The sequence below is a fragment of the Amblyomma mixtum genome, chromosome 2 (assembly GCF_055824585.1).
Source record: "Amblyomma mixtum isolate Tamu chromosome 2, ASM5582458v1, whole genome shotgun sequence".
Lineage (NCBI taxonomy): Eukaryota > Metazoa > Arthropoda > Arachnida > Ixodida > Ixodidae > Amblyomma > Amblyomma mixtum.
The window spans coordinates 311,977,201-311,995,319 of NC_143013.1; the positions used below are offsets into that span (position 1 = coordinate 311,977,201).

General features: G+C 46.4%; 1 protein-coding gene across 5 annotated transcripts in view; it reads left to right on the forward strand.

Moving 5' to 3' along the window:
* Positions 1 to 287: 287 nt before the first annotated feature.
* The window catches only part of LOC149364985 (cytospin-A-like), a 40,701-nt gene continuing 22,869 nt past the window's right edge, over positions 288 to 18,119 (forward strand). Inside the window, exons 1-9 of one of the 5 annotated variants that reach the window (XM_089575000.1) lie at positions 288 to 739; positions 2,460 to 2,546; positions 2,636 to 2,717; positions 3,947 to 4,216; positions 5,239 to 5,381; positions 7,917 to 8,092; positions 9,891 to 10,055; positions 10,848 to 10,996; positions 17,577 to 17,859. In XM_089575000.1, coding sequence (XP_089431126.1) covers positions 4,011 to 4,216; positions 5,239 to 5,381; positions 7,917 to 8,092; positions 9,891 to 10,055; positions 10,848 to 10,996; positions 17,577 to 17,859 — 1,122 coding nt within the window. In that variant the 5' untranslated portion in view covers positions 288 to 739; positions 2,460 to 2,546; positions 2,636 to 2,717; positions 3,947 to 4,010. The other 4 variants (XM_089575001.1, XM_089575002.1, XM_089574999.1 and 1 more) reach the window with 4 other exon arrangements.

Genomic DNA, 18,119 nt, shown 5'->3' on the forward strand with positions numbered 1-18,119 from the left:
GAATTCAACATTTCAAAAGATCAATTCAACCGCGCATCATTTATTTTTTTTTTTGTTCGCTTTTGTCCTTGCGTTTGGCTTGGTTTGGCCTGGCGCTTTTGCCGTTGTTACCACCACCGTTGTTAAAAACGATTTTATTATCGGCTTGTGCCTTTATATTATTTAAAAAAATAGTTCAACTTTTTTTTTACATAATACAGGTGTTTTGCACAGAGTGATATATGATCCAGTGTGAACTGAAAATCCACATCGCTTCCAATCAGAGCGCCGACTAGACTGCAGCGGCTACTGTCTCAGTTAGTAGGCAGCGTCTCTATCCCCGCTGCCGCTGCTCTGATGTTTTGAATTGTGTAGCAGAACTTTTTTTTGGGTTGTGCTTTTGCTCGGTGTCCCAGCAGCAGTGCCTCAAACTCAAGGCGTTAACTTTTCTTTTTCTTTTGCTGGAACTGTGCTTCCTTGCCGGCGGGGGTACCGACTGCGCTGTTGCAACGGCTCCGAGCTTTTCCACAGTGGCGTTGAGCGGTTGAGCCGTTTGTGTGTCGCTTGCATGTTCAGTAATTGCTGCTGCCTGTGCCCAGCGGATAGACGGTGCGAAGTCGCCAGCTTCTACGTCTGGTGCTGCCACTGATGACCCATTTATGCGTATTCAGCTGGTATTTATGTTGCCAGTTTTCTGCATTTTGCCTGCACCACCGGTGACGCTTCGAACCTGGCCTGCGAGTTTGCATCCGTTCCCGACGTGAGCTGTGTCCCTGGCGTGGGGACAAACTTTCTGGTTTCTTGACTAGCCGTTGACGTTGCTCTGGAGCAGCCCCAAGTGAAGAGGCGCATGCCCAGCGGGAAAGAGATGCCGTGTCGTGGTTGCGCTTGCATGCAGCGGAATTTGCAGAGCGCTTTTTCTCGCGAGCCAAGCTCTTGCATTTTCTGGGCAGGTGGGGCGAACTTTCCCTGGCCGAGTTCAAAACAAACTGCGCGGCTTATCTAGCTTCAGCCGTTACTTTGAGTCTTGCGACCGCATTGTGATCATAGGTTTCGTGCGATAAACGGGGCAAACTACGCCCAGTAACTGCTGCTGTTTTTGCGTAGCGCTAGCGCTGTGCACGAAACGACGAATTGCAGGCGGTAGTTTACATGTACTGCGCGCTCAGAGAGTGCATATTTCAGGCGCATACCACAACTCTGCAGACATGGCTGTTGCTTGCTAGCAAAGTTTTAACGCATCGAAATTTGCTCCACTTTACTAGACGCAGAATGCGCATCACTGCGTTGGGAGTTTCAATTTACCGTTAATTTGTTCAAGTTAAGGTCGTGTTTAAGAGGCTGATAGCTGTTCGGTAGAGTACGATGACTATGTGGAATGACTATATTTAGTACGAGAACCTTTTCGTTTACCAACTTCTATATTCATGTGAACGAAGATGTTAAAAGGTTGCACTGAATGTGTGCAGAGGAGCTTTTGGTCGGCGTACATCGGAATAAAATTATCGGGCATATTTTTAAGCCAGCTTGCATGCATTGTTGCATTTGAGATTTTTTTGTAAATTTCTTTGGCCGCACGTAGTTATTATGCTACATTTTGCAGTATGTGGCTGGCAAGCTTTTCTGAGCATGTCTTGGGCGTTTGCAGAGCTGAAATGGAATTTTTCGCAACCATTGAAATGAGCTTTTAACTTGACCACTGCTCAAGAGAAGTCTGTTCTTTGCAGCTGTTTTCAAGGAGAATGCCATTTCACCCAGGTGCAATTCTTGTTTGTGAGCCTCTTGTTCTACCAGCTCAAACATTGCGGTTGATCACAAGGTCGCATGTCTTGAGCACATTTCATGTCATTAGAACTTGTTGGTGTGCTGTAGCATCAGGATAAGTGATGGGTTGTTGCTCGGATTGGGGTTCACCCTGTGGTCAATTTTGCTCAACTGATTGCTGTGCTTAATGCATAATCCCACTTAGCATCAGAAATGCATTCTCCAATTTTGAAATGACAATTTTTTTGTAATTTTCTATAATACTTGCTTTCTTTATCATAATTCAATAATTTGGTATCTTCCTTGGCCAGTTGAAGAAAGTCCTCATGAGGTGTTCATTATTTTCATTATTTTGTGTAGGACGGGCACCATTACACTGGTTTTGAAATCAATTAACTTCTGCCTTCCATAATTTGTGCTTGTATTTGTTTTACAGTTTTTTGTACAGGTATTTCACTAATTACTGTTATGCCATTGTAACAATTAACTCTTGTACAGGAGCAGTTGAGTGAAAATTGAAAATTGGTTTCATAATTGGTTTCATAAGGAACTCATAGGGAAGGGATAAAGGAGGAAGTGAAAGAAGAAAGGAAGAAAGAGGTGCTGTAGTGGAGGGCTCCAGAATAATTTCAACCACCTGGGGACCTTTAACATGCACTGACATCGCACAGCACATGGGCGCCTTTTTGCGTTGTTTCGCTTCTATCGAAATGCAGTCGCCACGGTCTGATTTGAACCTGGGTACTCTGGCTCAGTAGCCGAGCACCTCAGTAACCGAGCCGAGCACTGAGCCACCATGGCATGTAAGTGCAGTTAATATTTTTAACTGAGTACAACGTTCACTTTTATTGTACATTGACTAAAGAACTGCTGGGGGCCTTTTCTCTGCAAGGTAATCTTGGCCAGATGAAGAATACCCATAATGGACCGCAGCAGTGGCCTAGTGGTCTGAGCATCTGCTTCGCATACAAGAGGTGCGGGTTTCGATCCCCAGTGCCTCCGTGTACCCACAGGTGATACAATGGGTACAATCTTTCAGCAGGTCTGGTGCTTGGTTTATTCAGGGTGAAATTCTTGGGAAATGGGTCTTCAACCCCACCTTGAGCAAAGGAAAATACCTTGTGCCATGGCGCTCTTTGGCCACAGATGCCCTTGCGCCATAAAATCCATCATCATCATCAGAATACCCAAAAAGAATGGTAAAACAAAGTGCATTTGCAGTAATGGTTTAGCCTTTGTAAAAAATATAAACCTCACCTGGTTTTCTTCCAGGCCATGGAGTGTCACATGTTTCACATTGCCAGCATTACAAGTTTCGTGAAGGTGTGCGGAAGAGTTGCGCTCACCGCTTTGAATTTTAAGGGTGCCACAAGGCCTGACAGCACAACTTAGAAACAAGCTTTTCGTAACAATATTTTTGACAACGGCTTCTGACAGGCTGTAAGGCTAATGTGAAAGTTCGCGTGAGTTTTATTTGTGGCATATGAGCGGTGATGTGATAGTTGCTCTGAAAGAAACTTGTGCTACATATTGTGCATGTCATTTCATGCCCCACAGCATATTAGAAAGTTTGGTCATGAAAAGTTTAAAAGAGTCTCACATTGTGTGAATTATGTGCAGCTTGCTTTGCATGGAAATTTGGCATAATCTGTTATTTTACATTTTCACAAACTTTTCTGTAGTGCAACAAAAAGTTGGGTCTGTCTGGAATAGTGGCAGAAGAATAGTTCATAAATAAGTGCTGCTCACTGTGCATTACAGATACAGCAAAATCAAGATGCGGATATGCCAAGGGCTTTCTGTCATTCCATTGTTTACTCCCTCAGTTTTGCTTAGCTGAATGCAATCTCAGTTCAAGTGCACATCACCACTATTTGTGCAGTACTGTGCTTCTGTGCATTTTTCTCAAAATCTTCTTTCTCCTCCTGCCAACCAGCATCACCAGCTTTGTGCTAATAGTGAAGGTGATGCACATCTGATTATGAACTGTTGTCCAGCTGTGTTTGTGTTTCTTGGATGAATGGAAGAAATGTGCTGGTTTTTGAACAGTGTCATCGTTCAGGCTCTTGCTTATCATGTTCCATGTTTTGATGCTGTCCTTCCCTTGTGGAGTGCCAATGGAGTCGGTGCCTGCCAGCAAAACTGCTTTTAAACTAAACTCCTGTCTGTTGTTGATGATGGTGATGTCTGTCTGTCTGTGCAGTAGCGCCACCTGCCTGCTGGTGCTTGCAGCACTGTCGGGGGGCCTCTGAGCGGACAGTGGCTCGATGATGCGCAATGCTGGGCACACAGTGGGCGGCACCCTGCGGTCGGCGGGCAACAGTGCGCTGCCCCAGGGGCTGAGCGCCCTGCAGCAGAGGAGCCGTGTTGGCGCACCGGAGAGCATCTTCACACCCGTCAAGAAAGACTCTACCCGTGCTGCCGGCACTCCTGGTGCAGCCCGCACTCGCCCAAACAGGCCCATGTCTGCCACGTAAGCTGTTCACAGCCTTTGCCTGTGGGGAAGCTATTCACAGCCACAGTATGTGCGATCACCATATTATTTCTTCTGTCTCTCAAGGATAAATACTTGGGGCTGTTCTGTTGATACGTTTCTTTTTCTACTTTGGTGTTTTTTTTTTCCTGAATTTCTTTACTTCTTTTTTCTAGTTTGCTTTCTTGCTTGTGCTCTGAAAGTGGTGGTTACAACTTTATTGCCACAAAATGGAAGGGAATAGTTGGGGCTGGGGCGAGTCCGGGTTGGCCTCCAGTCGGGAGCGACCTCTTGAGCTCATGTGACGAGGGTCAGCTGCGTCGTTGTTCTTGAACTGGCCAAGAGCCTGTCCCATTCCTCCGCTGAGGAAGCTGGTAACATCGTCGTCGGGGGGGAGGTGGGGGGAGGGGGTTGCTAGCCCATTTCCATAAAATATGGTTTGTGTGGCAGGCGTTCCATCACCACTGTGCGGGTATGCAGGGTCATATTCACCATTTGTGATTAAACATAATCAGTAGGGGCTAAGAATTGCCTTTGTTTTTAGGCATCTGAGTGTCGTGGCTTGTGCCCTGTCCAGGTCGGGGTGAGGGGCAGGATACGTGCATCTTTGCTCATGATAAAAGTTTGTAATCTCTGCGTACGAGCAAGGTGCCTTAGCGGGGGCATCCATTCCCGAGAGGTCTCCCGTCCCCTGGTTGGTTAAACCTCGGGCTAGACAGTTGACCCCCTCGTTTCCGGAGTTACCAGCGCCAGCCGGAACCCATACGAGTTTGATGTTGTAATTGAGAGTTCGGTTGCACAGAATTAGCAGCTTGTGTGGCAAAAAGGAATTGGATAATATAAGCATGTGCTTCATTTTAAGGACAAAACAAAATGTATGGTGAGCCGCTGGAGAACAAATTTGGGACATATGTCTTGAGGAAAAGAGGCAGCTAATAGTGTATGCCTGAATGAGGCTGATTTACAACAGCCTGTGTCTTCTTTCTTTTTTCTCTCCTGTTTTTTTCTTTTTGCTAATGCAGTCGCTCTGATCCTGTGAACAAGGAGAACATGCTGTCCCGCGGCACCTCTGGTGCTCGCAAGCCTGGCAGCATCAAATCATCCTCCAGCAAAGATAGCCTGGACTCCAATAGCCAGGCAAAGGAACACAAGAAGTCTTCTTCAGGTGAGCATCTTGTTCGCATAGTGAAAGAAAAAAGTTCCATGACTCACTGCCATATTCTGCAAACGGTGTGGACAGATGTATTACGTTTTTTGTTCTTGCAGGTTTTAGGAAGATGTTAAAGTTAGTGTTCATATTGTCACGTTGTAGTGACGGCAGTCCAGCGGTCAGGAAGACACCAACCAGTCTTGGAAACGAAGCTCTTTATTTGGGCTGACTTGCGCCCGCAAAAGAACTGAATCACTCGGCGGCGGCGTAAGCAACAAACGTGCTCGTCGGTCGTCGAACTACGAATGACCGCCGCTCGCGGCATCGCTCAATTTAAAGCCGGCAAGGAAACTTCCAGATAACAGGTCAAGATCATCTGCAGTAACCTGGAAAAACGTAGATGCAGCCTTTCATGGCTGCGATCAATCGAGATTAGTCTGGTCGCTTCTCGCGTCACGAACAAAAGTGATAACGACCCTTTCCTGCAGCCTTGAGCGTGCACGAACAAACACTACAATGATACGTGGCATTACCCCCCTTCCAAAGAAGCATCGTCTCGATGCTTTAAAATGAAATTAAACACGGAGAATGCTTCGAGAACTTAGAGTCCTTTAGCATTCCTAATAAGGTGTAAGGGCAGCGGTAAAAGCTTCAAGTCTGGCCGTGTCGTCGTCGGTGTTGTCGTCGTCGTCGTCGTCGTAGGGGTCGTCGTTGTCGTAGAGTTCGTCGTTGTCGTAGGGTTCGTCGTTGTCGTAGGGGTCGTCGTTGTCGTAGGGTTCGTCGTTGTCGTAGGGTTCGTCGTCGTCGTAGGGGGCATGGTCTTCTGTTTTCGTCGATGGAGGATCTTAGTTCTTGCGCTCAGAAGCAACCTCACCTCCAGAGGCTGCTTTATTCAGTTTAACCTTCGGGGGCTAGGGAAGCGTCCACGCACTGCGTAGGCTCGGCTAGGAGATACTTAGTGCGGTGACGATGGCGACGGAGAACGCGATAGGCGGCTCGGCGATGAGTATCCTTCCCGACGCAAAAAATCCTCGATTTCGGCTGGTCGCTGGCCGGGTCGGGGTCGTGGGGCGTCGTAAGGGAACCCTCGGATGCCCATTTTCCTGTATGGGCAGTACCGGAGAATGTGACCGGCTTCTCTGCAGTGGAAGCATTGTGGGCGGCGCTGGTCGGGTGTTCTCCACTCGACGCATTTCCTCAGCCGTTTACGACGCTCGTAGGACGGGCGAGTTGGGGCGAGAGGGCGGCGCTCCAGCGCAGCTGGCTAAGGGCGATAGGGGCTTGGGTCCCGTCGTCGAGGTACAGGACGGCGCCCTGCTGCGGTGTAAGTCATGGCTGGAGGCTCCAGAGGCTGCGTGGTAGACTGGAGTCAAGTCTTCCGGCGAATAACTCAAAGGGCTGGCATCACGACTTGCAGGGGTTGTCCGGTACCTGGAACGCTACCCAGCACCTCCACCAGATGTCACGTTGTAGTGACAGCAGTCCAGCGGTCAGGAAGACACCAACCAGTCTTGGAAACGAAGCTCTTTATTTGGGCTGACTTGCGCCCGCAAAAGAACTGAATCACTCGGCGGCGGCGTAAGCAACAAACGTGCTCGTCGGTCGTCGAACTACGAATGACCGCCGCTCGCGGCATCGCTCAATTTAAAGCCGGCAAGGAAACTTCCAGATAACAGGTCAAGATCATCTGCAGTAATCTGGAAAAACGTAGATGCAGCCTTTCATGGCTGCGATCAATCGAGATTAGTCTGGTCGCTTCTCGCGTCACGAACAAAAGTGATAACGACCCTTTCCTGCAGCCTTGAGTGTGAACGAACAAACACTACAATGATACGTGGCAATATTCAGCTTACCAAGTCTCTTTTACCTACAACTGCTTACCTACGCATGCTGGCATTTTCAGGTTGGAAGTCATCCATGTGCCCTGGCTAGCAGTCAGAAGAAGTTCCTTCTTAAACACTTGGGAGAGCTTATTTTGCTGTCCTGGAGAAATATGGATGGAAGCTCAGTTGCCCAACCCACCTCACCAGTCTCACTGCAGTGCTGAATGAAATAACTTGGGAAACAACCATGGATGCCTCTTCCTTAGCGAACACATTCTCACTGCAGAATGTCACTTGGCAGTACACTGTTACATATATTATAGGGCTCCCTAAGAAGAAATCAAGATTTTTAAAAATGCCCTGCCCACAAGTACACCATCACAATCAGCTAGCAAGAATGATACTCGAGGAGGGCAGAGCCACTTCCTGCAGAATCAGTGCGCACAGGAAACTTTGTTATGGAGTGACTCCACAAGGCATGCAAAAAAGGCTGCTACCAACATCTCATCCTTGATGTTTACAGAATATCATGACGCTCTCAGTTTTGATTGCAGCATGTGCTAACCTGAGGGGCTTGAAACGAACGTTGGCAGTGCAGTACAGTATTTAATTCAGCGGAGTTCGCACAATTCTTGTTACGTCAGACTCATTGTATGCAGAACACAGGTGTCACTAACTCGAGACATTGTGCAGTGTTTGACTGGCTTTTCTACTGCCTCTTTCCCAGGGCCGACGGTGGGCACCCAGACGTCGGAGAGTGCGGGCAAGGCGTCCCCGAGCACCATCCTACAGCTGGAGCGGGAGAAGGCCCTGCTGGAGCAGCAGGTCTCCGAGCTGGTGCGCAATGCAGAGAGCAAGAAGGCCGAGATTGCCACGCTGCGCATGGAGATCAAGCACCTCAAGGTAGGAACAGCTCAACTCCGCTCCTGGCACATGTTCGAGCTGTGGATGGTAGTGTTTATACAGCTGGTTCTGTTATGAAGCAGATTTATGGCTCCATAAAGGGCTGGTTAGTTGTTCAGAAACACAACTTCAGGCTCATGAGACAAAACATTGAATGTTGCTTTAGGAGGTGAAAAAAAAATAGCCAGTTCTGTGTAATTTTTACAGTGTGATATGGAGTGCAATGTGTGATAGCTATGTACCCATCATGACCAGTCACTGTACAGAGCCAACGATAACCATGATGATGTCATAGTAAGGCAAAGCTATTAAAGGTGCACTGAAGAGGAATCTGAACTCGTCTTTTTGCCACGGGAACTCGATCTACACACTCCGAGCATTCTTAGAAACTGCGACTTATTGCCCTGTGTGGACGATTTCCCTAATTCGAATTAACGCCCGGCTCCCGCCTTTTTTTTTTTTTAATTCTCCCTCGTACGGTGGGCGGAGTCGACCAACGCGGGGAGTGCCTTTCAGCCAGCTTCGTGGAGGCTTTGCTTTCGCTTCATTTTGTTTTTTAGGTTTCTGCGAATAAATAGTTTCATTTGCAGATAATATAACCGCAAAATAAGCCGGCAGAAATAAAAATACACGCAGACTATTTGCTTCTACCGACTACTACGTATTACTCCGCCGCTGGCAGAGCGGCAAGCCGCCACGGGACTGGGTGAAAGGCACTCCCCGCGTTGGTCGACTCCGCCCACCGTACGAGGGAGAATTAAAAAAAAAAGGGCGGGAGCCGGGCGTTAATTCGATTTAATTAGGGAAATCGCCCACACAGGGCAATAAATCGAAGTTTCTAAGAATGCTCGGAACGTGTAGATTGAGTTCCCGCGGCAAAAAGACGAGTTCAGGTTCCTCTTCAGTGCACCTTTAAGTCAAAACCTGGAACGGACTGTCTAAGGTGCTTTTTATGTCTTAATGTGCATTGACTATTGAAGATGTAAGAACAAAGCTTGACATGCCTTATCTTGTCTACTTGGTCACGATCTAGCTAATGTGGGCACAAAGTTTGCTGTAGTTTGCCCTGGGTGCTGTGAACGACCTTTGCTTTGCACTTAAGTCAAGATGTGGGGACTGAGTCTGCAGCAGCTTAGGCATTATTCCACAGTGTGTGTTTTGAAGGAGTCATAATTTAATTCATTGTGTCTGCACAGACTGTTCATGTTGCCATATAAAACCCTTTGTAATGCTTGTAATTTACGCATACTTTTTGTGAGATAATGTATTTGCTCGTGTAATGAACACATCTTATACATTACTGATTAACATTTGGGAAAATCTTAATTAAACTCATTGTATATATTACTCCATGTAATAGATGCACATCGGAGGAGCGCAGGAAAGCAAAGTAATGTGCAGTTCAGGCCTGTGGACAAATATCTGGACGATCAGCTCTCATGTACGTCATATCTTGACGCGGCACCCCTTCGGGAGCCCGTCCGAATTACCTAACTGATGTGAGCCCCGCACTGTCCGAATAAACGAGCTTCCGACGCCGTAGGCTTGCACGGGCATTTGGTGGAACTTCGGTGGCAGTCCGAATGTCCAGATTAACGGGGAACGAATTAACGAAGCTTGACTGTAAATGCAGTAATCTCAAAACAACCCTGTGCATTCTGACCTGCCTCTGTCCCATGGACATCAGAGGGTTGACTAGCATCAATCAGTAGCTTAACCTAACCCTTGGCTAACTTCCATAGTTCAGTTAGGATTGAGCATGCAACATGTACAGACGAGACATGCCGTGCCCCCACAGGAGAGCTTTGGTGGTGGCCGCCAGCTGGAGGCTCTCCAGGCGGAGAACCAGACCCTGCGTGAGCGGCTGGTTCAGCTGGGCGTGGAACCTGCAGAGGCATCCGACAAGGACCCCCTCCAGAGGTCCGCCTCGGCTGGCAGTCTGGATGGTGCACGGGGGGAGCAGGTGAGCACTGTGCCAGTCCACATCATGATCTCCTCTGCTGCCTCTCACATAGTCACATAAGAAATGACACTGTGGTCATGGAAGCTTTGGTTTTCACACGGAATCAAACTCTGTTTTTGTCGCCATGTTGTATCCGTGTTAATGCAGTTCTTCCACAAGACTTAAACAATGTCAAACACGTGATAACTGACAGTAAGTAGTTATAACATAAAGCAGCCAGAGAGCATAATCAGAGCCATGCCATCACCAACAACTCATATAATAATATGACCCTGATATAGTAAAGATTTTTGCTGGTCCGAGCTAAACTTGTTGTTGGGCTAGTTGGTAAGCCATGCTTTCAGAGGAACCAGCGCAAAAAAGGACAACGGACAAGGTATGAGGTACGAGGTATTAGGTAGTCAGCGCCTCTGTCTATGTCGTCCTTCTTCCTTGTCCGTTGTCCTTTTTTTGCGCTGGTTCCTCTGAAAGCATGGTCCGAGCTGCTTTACTATAGAGGGGTTCTTCTCTATATAGGTGGTGAGTGAGCTTTCAGCATGCACAAATCACATGCATGCAGAGCACAGTTGTAAGTGCTTCTGGCAGGCCGAACACAATGTGATTTCATTGTGTGACATCTTCATAATGAAGCAAGTACCTGCACTTTCCAGGAAATGCAGGCTTCAAGGTACTGTCCTTTGGTCTGGTATCATGCACATGCTGTAGGGCTGGCTCTCTTTGAGAGCCTTGGTTGTGTGCATGTTTGACAGGATAGGTTCCTGACCATTGGGCAATGCGTTGTTGCCATGACAGGCCAAGTCACTGGATGGTGCCCTCTCGGACGAAGCCTGCCCCAGTGGCAGCCGACTAGACTGGGACAAGGCCAGCACCAGCAGCCTGAGTGAGATGTCGGTTGCCTGCCTCCAGGACCGCATCATGCAGATGGAGGAGACTCACTACAGGTGCGGTGGCTGCCCTGCCTCTTGATGGGCCTGTCTTCTTTGGACACCTCTCCCTCCATGGTAGCTCAGTGGCTGTGGTGTTTGGCTGCTGAGTCCAAGGATGTGAGATCAAATCACAGCGATCTCATTTTGATGGAGGCAAAATGCAAAAGCACTCGTGTGCTGTGCAATGTCGGTGCATGTTAAGAACCCCAGGCAGTTGAAAATAATCTGGAGTTCTCCACAATGGCATCTCTGTTAACCCATGAGCAGCTCTGGCCCATACCTCATACCATACCATACCATACCATACCTTCTCTCTCAATCACTGTTGCATTTTCCTCTCTTGGGCATGTCATTGGCTATTGCATTTGGATTGTAGCCAGTATAATTCTGAACCGAGGCAGTAGACAATATTCTGTGCCATGTGTGTTGCCACCCTGCCAATCCAGCGTTACTCTGATATGAATGTTTTGATTGGTCTAATGATTATGCTGCCAGAAAAGAGATGGCGAAAGTACATATAAACAGCGCTAAACGACAGGACGAGATAGGGGAGTAGACAAACACAGCGCTGAACTTACAACTGAATTTATTGTAAGGAAAAAATTTCAATATATACTTACAAAAACGGGCACACGTGCGCACAGTCATACATCAATGTGGAGATAAAATCAACAAGCCACGATGGTCACACGTGTTGTACCTGCCTTCAAGCTACCCTTTGTGCAGCAATGTCATTTCTTTCTTTGACAAAGCTAAAGAAGTATTACTAACGCAACCTTTTGATTTTCTAGTGATATGGAATGCTTCGGCGACTTGCAGTCTTGCAGTCCAAGCCCAGAGATGTAGGGAGGCTGGGTACCCTGATTCCGTACTAGTGGCTGGTGCAGATAAGGTTCTTAGAACACTGAAATGTTCGGGTCAGCCAAAAGAAAATGCTGAGGGGAAGAAAATAGTTGTCATGCCTTATGTGCACGCGTTGTCACATCGTTTTAAAAGGGTAGGGGCCAAGCATGGCTTGAGGGTGGTTTTTTCTGCTCCTAATAAACTGGGTTGGTTAGGAGCAGCAGTTCAGAGAAAGCAGGAAGGTGCCAAACGTAAGTCTGTCTGCAAAGTGAACCATGTGAACAAGTTCGTTAATTGCAAGATGGGGGTAGTTTACCAGATTCCATTATCATGTGGTCGCACTTACATAGGCCAGACAGGCCGATGCATTAATGTTAGGCTTATGGAGCATGCCAATTCGTTGCAGAAAAAAGATACTAACTTGGCAAGTCATTGCAGTGTATGTAAATGCGTGCCTTTCTTTGACGATACAGAATTGTTATTTTTTCATACTGACAAGATTACAAGAGAAGTCGCCGAAGCATTCCATATCACTAGAAAATCAAAAGGTTGCGTTAGTAATACTTCTTTAGCTTTGTCAAAGAAAGAAATGACATTGCTGCACAAAGGGTAGCTTGAAGGCAGGTACAACACGTGTGACCATCGTGGCTTGTTGATTTTATCTCCACATTGATGTATGACTGTGCGCACGTGTGCCCGTTTTTGTAAGTATATATTGAAATTTTTTCCTTACAATAAATTCAGTTGTAAGTTCAGCGCCGTGTTTGTCTACTCCTCTATCTCGTCCTGTCGTTTAGCGCTGTTTATATGTACTTTCGCCATGGAACACCAACTCGCCCAATCTTCCGTTCTTCTACAGAAAAGAGATGGTTGGGTGTCTGGGGGAGTGCACAGTCAAATCCGGTTATGACGAACAGTGTGATTCAGCGCGATTTGTTTGCTATATGGAATAAATCGATATACCTGAACCCGCTTATAATGAACTTCAGAACCAAATTCGCTGTATGTGAGGTCATGAGCAGTGGAGTGAAAACGCGCTGACGGAAGAAAAACCATTCCACTCACTATGAAGTCTCCTCGGAAAGTAATTTATTGTAGAGGAATGTACACCTATTTGCTGTAGGTAGAGATTTTTTTTTCCTGAACACAGCGTTTAGCTCCATCAATGAGAATTGCATTCTCGACACATTATAAAGCATATTTCGCTATATTTGAGTTCGTTATATTCGGGTTTGACTGTAATACCTGCGTCACACAGTGGTTTCAATTGATAGTCAAGTCATGGGCCTTGGAGAGTCTCAATTGTGATTGAACTCAAAGGAGTTGTGGTGCTGCTGCGTATTCAAGATAAATTTAGCTGTGGTTGAGAGGCTGCTGAATCTCATGCCTAGCGCTTGCAGCGTTAATCTTCCCACCTGTTGTTACACATGTATGGAAGCAGTCAGCCTGCGTGTTTACCCTAAAAAGTAAGAAAGAAACAAGATATGTGTTTTAAACGCAGTTTTGATTGCTTGTGGCATTGATTTTACGGTTTAGGCATGCAGTAGTAGCACTTGTGTACCCTTTATTTATTTATTTATCTATTTCATAATACTGCAGGCCAATAGATTGGTCCATGCAAGAGGGGCTATACAAGGCATTGAAAATGACAAATACTAAGAAAATACATGGGGTTACAAACAATGAGCAGAATAACGAAATACAACGCTCATTCACTCGAGAAAATGCTTCTCAAGAGCTTGACTAATTTGAGGACTGAAAAATGGCCTCGGGAAGAGAGTTCCAGTCGGAAACAGTCCGTGGAAAAAAACTGTGCTTGAATGAGTCAGTCTTTGCAAAAATGGGTTTCAGCAAATGAATTCGTGAATGGTGTGTTCGGCGCGACAATTGTTTGTGAATTACAGGGCGGGGTAAGTTTAGTTTATGTGTTAAAAGGTTATGCATAAACAACAGACGGGAAATTTTTCTGCGTACTTCAAGTAATGGAATATGGTTGGTTTTCATTAGTGTTGTAGGTGAGTCTAACCTCCTGTATTTGTTATAAATAAACCTAACCGCTTTCCTTTGCACCATCTCTATCTTGTATATGTCTTTCTTTATGAATGGATCCCATAATACCGAAGCGTACTCTAATTTGGACCTAATGAATGTTGAGTATCCAAGGAGTTTAACTTTACTTGGGGCATCTTTAAGCTTCCGCCTTAAGTAGCAAAGCTTAGAAAAGGACGAGGAGCAAATGTCTGCAATGTGTGAAGTCCATGTTAAGTCATGAGTTAACGTTACCCCTAAATATTTATATTGTGTAACCTCGTGGATTACATGATTTTGCAGGGTGTAAGAGAAAGAACTAAAATGCCTTTTTAGCGAAATGCATAAGAGAACAGTTTTATCAAGGTTTAGTTGCATATCCCATTTTACGCACCACTGATGGAACAGCTAGAAGGGCATTTTGCAAGATGTAGTGATCGTTGTGGTTATTTATGGTCTTAAAAAGTATGCAATCATCTGCAAAAAGCTTTAAAGAGACATTTCCGGGGATGGAAGCAGACAGATCATTTATATAGATTAGGAAAAGCAGTGGCCCTAAGACGTTGCCTTGAGGTACACCTGAAGTAATTGGAAGATCGTTAGATCTGCAGCCATTAACGTCTACGTATTGTTTCCTATGTTTAAGATAAGCATGAATCCAGTTGACACGATAAGTAGGGACGCCAATACTATCTAATTTAGAAATGAGTTTGCCATGAGAAACAGTGTCAAAAGCTTTGCGGAAGCCTAAAAAAAGAACATCAACCTGCCCGGATTTATCAAGAACAATTTGGAATTCATTAACCGTAGAAACCAACTGCGTCACGGTGGACATACCCTTTCTGAAGCCGTGTTGCAAAGGGGATAAAATGTTATTTTCAGCTAGAAACGAATTAAGGTACCCAGAGACTATGTGTTCTATTAACTTACAACAAGAAGAAGTAATTGAAATCGGTCTGTAGTTAGAAATACTTAGCTTATCTCCTTTTTTATGGATTGATACAACGCGGGTCATTTTCCAGTCCTCCGGCACATCACCAGAAATTAAAGAGACTTGAAATATCTGTGTTAAAAACTCGAATAATTGTGTTGCAAAACGTTTAAGGAAAGCATTTGCAAGCCCATCAGGACCAGAACATTTCTTATCGTCAAGTTTACGCAGCATCGACAAGTTAGAGAAGACTTGTCAGGTATTTTTGTATGAATGACAACACTGGCACTCTGCTTGCAGCAGGGCTCTCCTGGTCGTGCTAATTTTATTTTTGGGAAATTGGGTGTGTGTCAGTAACCTCAACTTGCCCCTTCAGAGGCCTCATGTAAGGTTCTGCCAGTGGGCTTTCTCAGATATCACAGTTGACCGAAACGAGATGGCAGACCTCATGCTAGGAGAGTTATGAAGGCGACAGGCCGAACGACATGGCTGTGGGCACTAATTAGGTAACACATTATGGAAGGATCAAAGAAAACACTGCACTTTCTCGCTGTTATTGCTTGATCAGGTGTCATATGTGGGAAAGCCCACTTGCGGAATTTCGCACAAGGTCAAGCCTAGCAGCACCCGAATGCAATCAGTCCGTGTGATAAACGTCAGAGAAGAAAACAAAGGGGATACATTTGTATTGTTTTCGTGGCACTTTAAACTCGTTCGTCAGATACTGTATTTACTCGCATAATAGGCGCACTTTTTTTCCAGAAAATCCGGCTCAAAGTTAGGGGTGCACCTATTACGCGGGGTAAAATTTCCGGAAATTTTTCGACTCGCAAAATTCAACATACCGCATAAACGCACCCGTGTATGGGCCGCATCCTGTTTTCCCGAAGGAAATAATTACAAAAAATATCCGTGTAAGGGCCGCACCCAAACTTTCCACGATCCACGCGGGAATGGCCTTCGAAATGCACGCGCCGTGGCCTCCACAATCGGCTCCGGCTGCGAACAACGCGCGCTTGGTCGCGGAGGCCACACACGCGCACAGGAGCTTCTAGGTGCCGCCCACGGATAGCGCCCAAGGTCAAGCTTATCATCATCACCAACTTTTTCGTCCGCCGCGAGCGAGTTTTTTTTCCTCCATGGCGAGCAGCCGCGAGCTTTCGCTATCCATATCAACATCAGCATCACTAGCTCCAGTTTTTTTATTGCTGTCAAAGGGCCGGTTTCTGTCGTGTTAGTTCATCGTAGTTGTGGCTTTTTCGCACTGTCGCCGAGCGTTGCTACTTTAGCATGATGGACAAGCACCTTAATAGCTACACGGCTGGGAGTTAAGTCTCGCAAGCATGCGGTAGGCCGGAAATTCGATGTGGACGAGAAGTGCGGCAGTTGCGACTGCGCCGTGCCTAAATTTTCGTATGCGACTCGTATCGCCGCGGTTTTTGGGGTCCTAAGTCGGGAAGGTTTCCGGCTGACGAAGCTTTCCAAACAGACGTTTAAAGTGAGCATCCCTGAAAACTGTGTGCGGCTGTTCCACGCGATGTCCTCGTGCGTGCTGTGGGTCAGCAGCATCTGCGACGGCAGTAGCACTAGTGAGGACTAGTAGTAAGTTAAGCAAGAACTTTGTTAAAATAAAGATTGTGGGGGTGGGGAGGCGTCGGCTTGCAATCGTGGAAATACAGTACTGATCACAGTGCCAAGTTCGGGGTGCGCCTATTATGCGCGGAAATAAAAAAATCCGATTTTTCGCGACCAAACTGGGGGTGCGCCTATTATGCGAGTGCGCCTATTATGCGAGTAAATACGGTAATTTGCCTGTGGTTTTGCCATGGTTGATCTTATCAAAGTCAGCATGGCATATGATCTCACTGGTGAATATTAGGAAATTTTCAAATATCTAGGAATTTTCATGTATTTCGGAAATTCTTGAATATCAATTTCTCAAATACGAATACGGATCGGATATCAAACAGATTCGATTCATATTTGAAACTTCAAATATTCGCACACCCCCTACATTTTGCATTTGCCATGAGCGTAGTTAAATGCGCTCTTATTGCTGACAACGCGCTGTCTCTTTCTTGTGCCTTAGACCACTCGGCCACAAAACGAGCGTGGTGTAACACACCTCCCTTTATTTGTTCATGCAGTTTACTTCAGTATCTTTCTCAGCGTTGCACCTGATGTATAAGATAAGTATAGTAGCGAATGCCCTACGTCTAGCAGTGTCTATTGCTGCCGCTTGAAGGCACTGAAAACCTTGGTAGAGCGATGTCAGTGTACATTGAAGAACCCTAGGTGGTCGAAATTTCCAGAGCCCTTCACTGCGGTGTCCCTCAAAGCCTGAGTCGCTTTGGGACGTCAAACCCCATAAACCAAAAAACCTTGGTAGAGTTCCGCACTGCTCTGTTGGCTGAACTGAATATTGGCTTGATGGCCGCTAACGCTGTCCATGTTGCAGCTGTCAGCTGGCCTTTGAGTCAACAGACTGATCAGTACCATGGCCTTTGAATTGGCTGTGTGGTATGGGTATAAGCTCGTTTTATTTTTCTTCATTATTATATTGTGAATACAGTTTTCAGTTTTGAATATTCAATTTGTGTTGGACCTTATAGCCGCCATCTAATGCTGATTTAGCTAAAAAGTTTTGTTTTTCATGTGCTCCTGTTTCTCTACTGCCCTTTGTTTCTGCTACACTTTTTGTTCAGCCGGTGGTTCAATTAAGAGTCTGTTTAGCGCTTTCCTGTGTAGCTGACTGAGTGGCATTGAACCCCTGGTGGTCCGTCCCCCATGCAGCACCAATGAGGAGCTCCAGGCCACGCTGCAAGAACTGACGGACCTGCAGGACCAGCTGACGGACCTTCAGCTTGAAAACGAGCGGTGCTCGGATGAGAAAGCCCTGCTGCTCGAGTCACTGTGCTCCCAGACGGAGAAACTGGAAGAGTGCCGCTCACACAATGACCACCTGCGGTCACTGCTCTTTGGGCAGGCGGCCTCTGTGGCGGGGCAGGCATCATCTTCTACCGCAGCAGTGGCGCAACAGCTGTCCAGGGAGCAGCACTACGTGGAACTGCTCAAGGTCTGGTTGCCCTTGCCCTCTCGGAAGCGTGGACCCATTCCGTGTGGGGGGTGGAGCCCTGCGGCACCTTTATTGGCGCACTCCTTTTTCCTAAAATTCTTGCCATCCTTTTCGAGGCACATGGGTGTTTTTGTGACCTATGTACATCACAGAAAATTAAATGTCGTTATTGGATAGTTTAATTTTTTTTTTTTTCCAGAAGAGGAGAGGTTTTTCGTGAACATGCCTTCAAGGTGGAAGGCAAAAAACATGCAGTACAT